The sequence below is a fragment of the Abramis brama genome (assembly GCF_963993115.1).
Source record: "Abramis brama genome assembly, chromosome: 21".
In the NCBI taxonomy this organism is placed as follows: domain Eukaryota; kingdom Metazoa; phylum Chordata; class Actinopteri; order Cypriniformes; family Leuciscidae; genus Abramis; species Abramis brama.
The window spans coordinates 30,369,933-30,382,070 of NC_139983.1; the positions used below are offsets into that span (position 1 = coordinate 30,369,933).

Consider the following 12,138-nt stretch of genomic DNA (forward strand, 5'->3'; position numbering starts at 1 on the left):
AATTGGCTATATTCTACTTCCTCATTAACTCCTAATTGGCATTGTTGATGTGTAAATGTGGGTGGTTGTCGTTTGAATTTGGTTTCTGATGAAACCCAAATACTGTGGCTTACATTCAACTTTTTTCATTTTAACTGTAAAGGAAGTGTTGAGTTCTACTAGTTACAGTATTTTAGTTTACAAACAACGAGAACAGTTCGTTTTCTCATGATTTGACCCCTTTAAGATCAGCAAATGTTCTTCAAGTAAACTTTATTCGACCCTTAGTTCTGTCACTGCAGTGAAAGTTTGAGACTTCAGTTAGATTCTGTAATTGTTTCAGTTGTCAGAGACGTTCAGCCTCTCAAAGCCCCTGTGTGTGTGTGTGTGTGTGTGTGTGTGTGTGTGTGTGTGTGTGTAGTCTGGTATTTTCAGCATGAATGCATGTGAAGAAGGCTTTGCCACTGGAGGCAGGGATGGCTGCATCCGGTTATGGGACCTGAACTTCAAACCCATCACCGTCATTGACCTCAGGGAAACAGACCAGGGATATAAGGGTGAGTCAGAGCCTCTACAAACTCCCAGGATGCATTACTCTACACTGACATTTATTTTGTTTAATCCATTAAGTTGCAACTTAACTTTTGTTGTTAAATACTCAGGATCCCACAATGCAAAAGTCCTTTGTCTCTAACAGAGCTCTATCTCTTTTCTTCTTTTACTTTCTTTTTCTATGACTCATCAGTAGCTAGAGGTGAAAATTCAAGAGGTGCGTTGTAGTGGTCAGTGTTGTTTATGCAGGCTGTGTTATATCCATAGCTCTTTCCCCTGTTTGTCACTGATCCCAGATGTCTATATGTATTATCAAGCACCCAAGCACCCTCTCCATTCTTGACGGTCTACAGTGTACATCCTTCAGTATGTTTCAGGATCATGTCTGTTTACATCCATGATCACCTTCATTCCCATTCTTACTGCTGTGTTTTTGTAATGGATCTGTGCAGGCCTGTCAGTGCGTAGCGTGTGCTGGAGAGGGGATCACATTCTGGTGGGCACGCAGGACAGTGAGATTTTTGAGGTGGTGGTGCATGATCGCACCAAACCCTTCCTCATCATGCAGGGTCACTGTGAGGGCGAGCTGTGGGCCCTCGCGGTTCATCCCACCAAACCCCTCGCCATGACCGGCAGCGACGACCGCTCTGTTCGGTAAGAGCTGACAACAAATCTGAATCACTCTATTGGAAAGATAAATCATTAGCTATAGAATTCATTTATAAGCAATAGTTTTTTTTTTTTTTAAGATGACAATGAGATTAAATTGAGAACAAACTTTTCAAAAAAGAGATCCCTTGTGAAAAAGAAGTCTATACTTTCAAAAAGAGTACTTATGGAAATAATATACTTTAAAAGAATAAACTTAAGTGTGAACCTGTTTACACCTGATATTAAGATGCGTTTCGGTTGCTCGGATCACAAGTATATGAGAGAGACACATTCCCGTTTACACCTGGTGTTTTAGTCCGCTTCAACCACTTCTGTCCTGATTTCTTCGAGGGGAGGGTCTATGGGCGGGTAAATGTCTGGGCTTTTTCAGGTCTTGTTATCTAATGGACAAAATAAGCTCACGCTTTTTTTACGCTTTTTACATATGAACTCGACCGGAGATGACGGGAAAACACACGGAGAGCAGCTTTCGTTTCTGCTCTGACCGTCACAAGACCAGCCGAACGCTGTGAGTGTGTGTAAGAAATCAGGAATGGTGAGAGAACATTGTGCTTTGTTCATTTTTTTGTCTTCAAATCAAACTTGCATATCCCACACGCATTAGGTCAGTAGGCGGAGAGAAAACGGTCTTTTGTGGCTGTTCGAACAGATTTGACCACGAGCGTTTACACTACAAAAGCAATCCGGTCGAATGCGTTTTACCTCTGGAAGTGGACAAGCTCAAAACGTTTTAGACCCGTTTACACCTGTATTTAGTGTCGTCCACTTGTGATCCAATCAACCAAAATGCATCTTAATACCAGGTGTAAACAAGGCCTGAATGTAATGTTTTAATTGCACATAATTGCATTAGATGAAAATGTATTATAGTTTGGATTTAAGTACAGCTTTATTTGTAATTTCATCATTTCTTCTATTGTTTTTAAAATATGATTAGTGTACTATTGAATGTACTGACAAGCATTTATTGTAAACTAATATAAACTTTATAATTTCTATTGCAACTTGTATGTCATGTATTTAAATATTTTTGTAATTACAATTTGTAATGATTAGGTTGCAATTTAGTACATTTAAAATATATTAACTTTAAATGTAATATTGAATAGCACACTTTACATGTGCTTTAGTATGTTAGTCAACAAAAAATAAGTGTACGTTTTTAAAGCACAACAAAAGATTAGTAAAACGATTAATGATTTAAAATGTACTTTAAAGTAAAACTTTTGCTTTGACATTATTACAAAGTGCACTTTTTAAAAGTGTAATTAATTGTGTTAAGAAACATAGTCATGAAAACGACAATGAGATGACGCTGCGTTCACACCATAACTACCTTAATTTGGAAAAGATGGAAACCTGTGACGTTATACTCTGAACGGTTCGTGACTCAAATTTATGCGTTTCAATGGCAACACTATCAACGCTGAAATGAATCTTCAGCAGTCAGATGGTACAGGTCAGTGCTCTTTAAGTTGTTTATGTTCATTATTATTGTAATGTTATGTGCTTTGAGACATGAGGTAGTTTAACGCCGTCTCTTCTTTTTCATGAGGGATTACTTGTGTAATTCTGTTTGGTGGTGCTAGTGGTACAGAAAATATACAGTAATTGACATTACACACTTCATGTCTCCTGAGCTATAATGGGACCTCTGAGCAAAACAGTTTTCCTCAGATTAGATGAAGTCTATTAAGAACATGACATTTAATGTTCAATGCACTAATTTGTGTGTCTCTATGGGTCATTACTTCCTCTTTTTCTCTTTTTGAATTGGAGGATCTGGAGTCTCGTAGATCATGCGCTAATAGCACGCTGCAACATGGAGGAGCCGATACGCTGTGCTGCTGTTAGTACAGACGGGATCCACCTCGCTCTGGGCATGAAAGACGGATCCTTTACAGTGCTAAGAGTCAGGTAAAAGCACTCAGGCAAAGCAGCCTAGAGCAGGGATACTCGAAAAAATTTGGCCTACCACAAGCTTATCAAAACTGCTTATGAATATTCATGTGGCCAACATGCAGAAACAACTTTTTTAACAGGAAATGAACCAACTATCATGACTGAGTTTCAAGGTCAATAAGGCTATTCAAATATCACATAAATTGACCTATTGATGACAAGGCAAGGTTAGTATAGTTTGTAAAATGTCATCTGGTGCGACTCCACAAAAATGTTAGGATATTTATGAATTAAATATTCAAGATATTTGGAAAAAATTATAATAATAATTATATATATATATATATATGTATATACAGTACTGTGAAAAAGTCTTAGGCATGTTAATACCAGAGGGATATTAACATGCCTAAGACTTTTGCACAGTAAAATAAGTAAAAAAATATATATATAGATATATATCTATATCTATATATATATATTTTTTTTAAACAAATATCTTGAATTATTTAATTCATAAATATCATAACATTTTTGTGGAGTCGCATATTATTATTATTATTATTTATTTATTTTTAACAGTATTTATTATTATTTATTTATTTATTTATTTTACCTTGACATTTGTTGAAACATTTTTTTTTTTTTTTTTTAAATGAGGTTATTTTCAAAACGCATGTATTCAAGGTTTAAATCCATTTTTTTGCTTGATGGTTACACCACTTGAAACAAACAAAGAATACCATTAAAAACATGAATACAAAAACATTTCTAAGAACTTGGAACTTTTAAACTAAACTTTTTTAAATAATTCTTCATTTTCTTTAGACGGACATCTACAATTAAAAAGCTCAGGGTTATTTTTTAATGTTTTGAAAGAAGTCTCTTCTGCTCGCCAAGGCTGCTTTTATTTGATCGAAAATACAATAAAAACAGTAATATTGTGAAATATTATTACGATTAAAAATAATATTTTTATTTTATTTTATATTTATATTTTTACGGTTTTCTATTTTAATATATTGTAAAATGTAATTTATTCCTGTGATACAAAGCTGAATTTTCAGCATCATTACTCCAGTCTTCAGTGTCACATGTCCTTCAGAAATCATTCTAATATGCTGATTTGTTGCTCAAGAAACATTTCTTAAACAGCTGTGCTGATTAATATTTTTGTAGAAACTGTGATGCATCCTTCATCCTTTGATGAATAGAAAGTTCAAAAGAACAGCATTTTAAAGAGATCTTTTGTTACGTGATAAGTGTCTTTACTGTTTATTACATCCTTGCTAAATAAAAATATGTATTTAAAAAATCTAGGTAGGTAGTGTATATCATTGACCCATTTGCATGTTTAATTTCACTTTGACTACATTTTTTAGAAAATGAAAAGGGTCTTTCCATAAACAGATACTTATTATTTTGATGAATGACAATATGATGTTTTATAAGCTGTAACTGTTTGTTACTGCACAAGCTAGTCAAGTATCCACCAAAATTAATAATAATTAATTTTATAATTTTATTTTATTTTCTGGCCCCTGGTCATTTCTAAAAGTGGCCCCTGAGCTGTACAATTTGAGTATCTAAGCAGCAACCTAAAATATGCAAATCGGTTAGAACTGCGCTCATTTTGCAGGGACATGACGGAGGTGGTCCACATTAAGGACCGTAAAGAGGCCATCCACGAACTGAAGTACTCCCCTGACGGAGCGCACCTAGCCGTGGGCTCTAACGATAACTCGGTGGACATCTACGGCGTTGTGCAGCGCTACAAGAAGGTGGGCGAATGCGTGGGCTCCAATAGCTTCATCACACACATGGATTGGTCCACTGACAGCAAGTATCTACAGACCAATGATGGCAACGGCCGGCGGCTCTTCTACAGGATGCCCAGTAAGAGCTCTGTGCCGTCTTGGAAATGCAAAGTTCTGTCATGAAACTCTAGATGGCGCAGGCTAATGGGTCCTCAATTCAATCTGCTTGCAATCACATCATTCTCTATAGGGCACAGCTGATTGGATCCTTCTGTATCAGTAGCCAATGAGCTTGTGTGCTCAACCTTCAAATTCTTGGTTGGCATTTTTTTTAGCAGTTTGCAGCACGCCTTCAGAAACCCTCCACCTTCCCCAGCTCCACCTGTATAGATCTGCTACGGGTAATTCATGTACGCTATATTGTACAGCAGCAGCATGTCTTACTTACTCAAAGCAGCGTGTCGTGTATGCAGGGCTTGACATTCACTTTTTTGCTCACCAGCCAATGTGATTAGTGGTTTTCCAAAGTTACTAGCCAGTTAGCATTTTCACTGGCCACAATTTTGACATCGATACCATAGGGAAAAACTGCCATATAGATATTTTTTATGTTATCTCATAATTTTGCAGCAGATATATTAGGCTGCTGTCACTTTAAGAACTGACACACTGATCAATTATACTGTTAGTACTATGGCGCGTGCTTTGAGTGTGAGAACAAAATCTGCGGGAACGGGTAAAATTATGCGCAATACACGCAATACCACTCTAAAATTTAAGCCTTGTAACACCAACAATATTCATCCAGAGAAAATTAAACGAGTGAGGGGAGACACGTGCAGCTGGTATCTCATATCTATTCTGGAGGAAATTATTATTGGAAGCATTTCAGATATATTTCAATATCGATATGTATGTAAAAAATTATATTTTTGACAAAAATGTATATATTTTATATAAATTTCAACCCGCCGCGGTGGCTAGTAGGAGTGACTGTGTTGCACGCCACTGCTGAAATCCGGGTTAGCGGGTGTTAATGTCAAGCCCTGCATGTATGTATTGGCAGTAACAAGCCCCGTACTTGCTAACAGTATAACAGCAGCAGGGTAGCAGATCTATTCCACCAAAACCAAACATATCAACATTTTCATATCCATTGAAACTGAGTCAAACACTCAGAGAGTTGTCATGACAGAATTATGTTTTCCTCAATATTTAAGTCTCAAATTGGATCATCTAATCTTGACTGACTATGGTTTTGACTGTGTTTAGGTGGCAAGGAAGTGACCAACAGAGAAGAACTGAAGCTTGTCCAGTGGTCTTCATGGACTTGTGTCCTCGGGCCAGAGGTGAATGGGATCTGGCCTAAATACTCAGATATCAATGACATCAACTCTGTAGATGCCAACTTCAGTAGTCAAGTTTTAGTTACAGCGGATGATTATGGATTAGTTAAATTATTTCGGTACCCGTGTGTAAGAAAAGGTGGGTCCTCTTTTTCCAGTTTGTGTGATTTTTTTTGGTTTCTGATTTTTATTAAATTGTTGTGCTTAGTGTATGTGATTTTCATTTCTAGGTGCGAAGTTTAAAAAATATTTAGGACACTCAGCACACATAACCAATATCAGATGGTCACATGATTATCAGTGGGTGATTACTATTGGTGGAGCCGATCACTCAGTGTTCCAGTGGAAGTTTGTCCCTGAAAGGAAGTCAAAAGAAACTCTTCATATAGCTCCTCAAGGTATGAGACACAATATCTTTTGGATACCTGGCTTTTTGACAAGCGTACCCTAGTGAAAAATAAATATACCAAAATGTATTTGAAATATTTACATATTTATGTACTCAATATAAATACCCTGCAGTTGTACTTTTGGTATACTGCTAAATTGGAACAACTAATGTTATACTTAATGCACTTTAGTTACTCGGAAGTAGTGCTGAAGTCCAACTAAAGATATACTGAAGTATATTTGATTGTGCTATAATGGAACTATTGCAGGTATACTTTAGGTACACGTTAAATATCTTGCATTTAAAGATTGCATTTATACAGTGATCATACACTTACAAATTGTGATATTAAAACACATTTTAGGCTTAATATTAGTAAATGTGCTCCAAATAAAGTTTAATTATAATATTTATTTCAGTAAGTCTCAAGTGATATGTCAGTAAATATGTTTATGGATTTGTACTATACTTAGTAGGAAGTAAATGTATCTTAAATACATTCTGGTATAGGTATTTTTCACTAGGGTAACTAGCATTATTAGAGATTACTTTTAATCTCTTGAATTATGTCCGAATCTACTGAAGAAATAAATGAATGTCAATGTGATGGCTGTGCTCCTGAAATATGTGCTAGATTACAGTGGTGGTCAGAATTAATGGCACCCCTGGTAAATATGATTCAAAATGTCTGTAAAAAATAAATCTGCATTGTTTATCCTTTTGATCTTTCATTCAAAAAAATTAGCAAAAATCAAACCTTTCATTGAAGTAAAAGAATTGAAAGTGGGGGGTAAATCACATTATAAAATAAATGTTTTTCTCCAAAACACGTCGGCCACAATTATTGGCACCCTGTTATTAAATACTTTTTGCAATTTCCTTTTGCCAAGATAACAGATCTGAGTCTTCTTATATAATGCCAGATGAGTTTGGAGAATAACTGACAAGAGATCAGAGACCATTCCTCCATACAGAATCTCTCCAGGTCATTCAGATTCCCAGATCCATGTTGGCGCTTCTTCTCCACAGTTCACTCCACTCATCAGGACAGGGGACTGGGACGGTCATGGCAGAAGCTTCATTTTGTGCTCAGTTACCCATTTTTGTGTTGATTTTGATGTTTGTTTTGGACCGTTGTCCTGATGGAAGATCCAACCACGGCCCATTATAAGATTTCTAGCAGAAGCCGCCTGGTTTTGATTTTTTATCTGTTGGTATTTGCTAGAATCCATAATACCATGTATCTGAACAAGAAGTCCAGGACCTCCAGCAAAAAAATAGGCCCACAACATATAAGATCCAGCAGTGTATTTAACCGTAGGCATGGGGTACTTTTTATCCCTGTTTGCACCAAACACATCTGGTGGGTTTGCTGCCAAAAAGCCCTTTTTTTGTGTGTCATCTGACCACAGAATATGCTGGAGTTTATGTTTGGAGGAGCGAGGAGGATTTTTCTTGAAACCCTCCCAAACAACATGTGGGGATGTAGGGGTTGTTTGATAATTTTTTTTTAGGCTTTCTGACCCCAAGACTCAACTAATCTCTGCAATTCTCCATCTGTGATCCTTGAAGAGTCTTTGGCCACTCAAACCTTCATCCTCACCGTGCATTAAGACAATATAGACACACGTCCTCTTCCTGGCAGATTCGTAACATCTTTAGTTGATTGGAACTTCTTAATTATTGCCCTGGTGGTCCAAATGGGGATTTTCAATTCTTTAGCTATTTTCTTAGTCACTTTCTATTTTGTGATGCTCAACAATCTTTTGCTGCACATCAGAACTGTATTCTTTGGTTTTACTCATTGTGATGGATGAGCAAGGGAATTTGGCCTTTGTGTTTCCTCATATTTAAACTGCTGTGAAACAAGAAGTCATGGCTGGACAACTTCATGTTCTAAGTCACCCTGGTGTGCTAAATAAAGGTAAATATTAATGAGAATATACTTCAGAGATATTTTACTCATAAAAAATTCTAGGGGTTCCAATAATTGTGGCTGATGTGTTTTGGAGAAAAACATTTATTTCATAATGTGATTTACCCCCCAATTTCAATTCTTTTACTTCAGTGAAAGGTTAGATTTTTGCGCATTTTTTTAATGAAAGATCAAAAGGATAAACAATGCAGGTTTATTTTTTTACAACCATTTTTGATCATATTTACCAGGGGTGCCATTAATTCTGACCACCACTGTATATAAGCAAAATACCATCACTAATGCAAATTGGGTCTACTTTTTCTTGTCTTTTTTCATTGCATGTTGCTGCTCAGTCTACCATGTCGCTCGCTGTTCATTTTCCTAATGGTTTTCTCACTGCTCACGTTGGCAATTCTGTTTATTAGCCATCAGCAGTTTTCTTAGTGATAAATCTATAAAGAGGAGGGGCTGCACTTAGGAATGACTAATAAGTTACTCAGGGTTTCTTAGGAGATCATGATAAATGGAGTCGTTGCTAATTTGTTAATTCATTTATTTGTTTTACTTGAGTGGAATGCATAATCATTGCAGGAGGTGTAATTTTGCCCTCTCCATCTTATAGAGACGTTAATAGACTCACATAGCGAGGAATCCGACTCGGATCAGTCAGACGTGCCTGAGATGGACTCTGAAATCGAACAGGAAACACAACATACTTACCGACGACAGGTTTGTGATGACATTGGTAAAGAAGTAATTGTTTTAAACATACTGTATACTTATCAAAACCTGACAGCAAATCCTTTCTCTCATGGATCCTGTTAAATTCCCTCCTCAGTTCTGTGTGTGGTTTATGATGAAAATGTGTTGTTCAGGTTTACAAAGAAGATCTACCTCAACTTAAAGAGCAGTGTAAGGAGAAGCATCGTGCCATGGCCATGAAGAAGAGGGAAAGAGCTCCAGCCAGTGGAATGAGGTTGCACTTTATTCATGGGTAAGTGCTTCAGCCAATGTGGTTTGTTATTTGAGGAGCTCTCAAAAGTACTGAACGGATGGAAAATCAATCAGTACTACTCAGAGTTTGTCCCCCAAACATAAACATTATTAGTAGTATACTGTTTGTACACAATGGTCTGACCACTATGATCTGCTTTGTCCTGCAAGGAATTACTTTGTTAGGCATTATTATAACAAGCTACAATATTTGTAAACAATATAAATATACTGTGTTATAATTGATATAATATAATATAATAATTCTATTAATTAAAAACAATATTACATATACTATTATTTATGTATTATTTAAAATATTTTTGTTTTGTTTCTGTCATAATATTAATATTTCAGATAATATAAAAAAATCTGTATTAATAAAATATTAATATTAAATATTTTCAAGCATTTCTTTATATTTTGCATATTTACTCTTGATAATATTTTTTTAGTTCTATTTTATTATAAAGTTAGACAAATGATAAAAAGTTAGAAAAATCATAGTTCTAAAGTTTTGACTTTTATGTACCACCAAAATTTGTAAAAATTACAAAAAAGTTAAATTCATAGCAAATATTACACATATTTGTAAATAAATTTTGTTTTATTTCGCATAGAGTATTTTCTGCATTCAATTAAATTTGCTCCATTTTATTGGGAGCGATTTTTTTCTAAATGTCTCCGGTGTAGAGACGGTGTAAGGAGGTCTCAATTTAGCTTTCATAAGTTAGTTATGCACCTGCAAATCTGCAACAAGGTTTATCCAGCTAAAAAAACTAAAACAAATGTATGCCACAGCTCTGGGAAGTGGCTGTGTCAGTCCCAAAGTTGAGTCATAGCACCCTTAGGGACTAGCTGTAGACCAGTAGTTCACACAAAGTTAAGATGATGTTCTTTGACATTACCAATACCTTTGCCTTTCTGACTCAGAGTGATGCAGATGGACAGCAGTATTTTCTTTTCACACTTTATATGGCAGACTGATGGTAGTTAAAACTATCTTATGACATAAGCTCATGCTTTCCAACTACTTGGCTATGAGTTGGAGTGCAGGAAGACAGTGAAAGTCTTGTGCTGTTCACCCGCTGCTGAACATTAGTGTAGAAGTTGTACTGGAAGCTGGATTGGGTTGGATTCACAACTCACACAGTTGGCCATCAATTTTTGTCTTTATTGCGTGCTAATCCTTCTGAAGAACACACAGATGAGCTCAAAGGGCTGCAGTGTCAAATTTTTACCGTTTGTTTCAAGTGCATCCATAGGTCATCAGATGGATTAAGAGTTACGGATTAAAGTTTAAGAACATGGCAGTAATAGTTGTGATTGCTCAGTGAAGCTGTGCACGGGCTACGGGAGCAGACCTGAATCTGACTTTAAAGGATGAAGAGACGATGGATAGGAGAATATTCAGAACAGGTTATTCAATGGTTTACAGAAGCAAGGCAATTTTAAGTCACTGGATAAAATGCTATTTTTTTTGTCTCCATTTATTTGTCCATTTATTGAAATAAGTCGAAACGGCACTAATACATCCACAGTGCTGTAAGCGGAGATGGAAATGACAATGATCATAATCAATTAAAATGATGTAAGGACATTTTTGAAATTTATGTAGGCCAGTGTTGCTTTTCTAAAGGTCAATAAAAGTTATGCTCAGCAGTTCACAAAATGAATACAAATTTCTGTTTTCAAATGTGTATTATAGATTGTACAATTTGTCCGTGCATGTGATTACTTTTTGCATTTTTTTACCTCATAATGTTTAATCAAAATAGTTGTAAATAGATCTTCCAATACAAGTGACGTCTCTTTGGTGACGTAAGCCAGACTTCTCCGATCATTTATTCCGCTTGAACCCCTTCCCTGCTAGTGCACGTTCATTTGCCTTAATTTTTAAATGCAATGCCCTCATTTCAAAATCAATCAGCAACCAATGCATCGATTTTTTCTTTTTTGATAATCCATTACACTTACAGTAGATATACATCACAAAATGCAGGAAAATATTATTCACTACCTCTATCTCTTTTTTTAATCACAACTTAATTTTTTTTTATCTGGGAGTCTCTTTGTAGATTTGTAGACATGCAAATTTAAATATTTTAATGCAAAGTATAATAAAACTGTTTCGGTTGTGAACAATGTGTTTTTGTAACAAGTCAATTGAGTGACTCATTCAGTCAAAAAAAAAAGACTTTACTTGTTGCCACATACCAGATTAATGAAGTTACCTACAGAGTGAATTGTTTTGGTGAATGGATGAAAAAATTCAGACCAATGAGACTGATAAAAATTCCTAAATTGGTTAGAAATAATTTAATTCAGATAGATCCGTACATCCATGTATTATATAAAGTGACTAATTCTTGTATAGGGTGACCTATGTTTGTGAAAACATTTGCAGTGTTGGTGTGTGTCCTGGTAAACCCTATGTTTGGCAATATCTGAAATCCTTGTCCTTATGGAGACATTTTTTGGTTCCCATGAGGAAAACAGATAAAAAATCATACTAAGTGATGTTTTATTGAAAATCTAAAAATGCAGAAAGTTTTCTGTGATGGTAGGTTTAGAGGATATAATAGACAATTTGTACACATAAAAATCATTATTTCCATAGAAAGTCCC

At 35.7% G+C, this 12,138-nt stretch overlaps 1 protein-coding gene across 2 annotated transcripts in view; it reads left to right on the plus strand.

Moving 5' to 3' along the window:
• The window catches only part of eml5 (EMAP like 5), a 117,269-nt gene that overhangs the window by 41,868 nt on the left and 63,263 nt on the right, over positions 1-12,138 (plus strand). For both annotated transcript variants that reach the window (XR_014603980.1, XM_084097060.1), the window contains exons 6-13: positions 401-536; positions 984-1,185; positions 2,983-3,120; positions 4,745-5,001; positions 6,135-6,347; positions 6,439-6,606; positions 9,140-9,246; positions 9,393-9,511. Coding sequence is in view for 1 of the 2 variants with exons in the window: in XM_084097060.1 (XP_083953186.1) it covers positions 401-536; positions 984-1,185; positions 2,983-3,120; positions 4,745-5,001; positions 6,135-6,347; positions 6,439-6,606; positions 9,140-9,246; positions 9,393-9,511 (1,340 nt within the window). In the remaining variant the exon portion in view is untranslated. The remainder of the gene's footprint in view (positions 1-400; positions 537-983; positions 1,186-2,982; positions 3,121-4,744; positions 5,002-6,134; positions 6,348-6,438; positions 6,607-9,139; positions 9,247-9,392; positions 9,512-12,138) is intronic.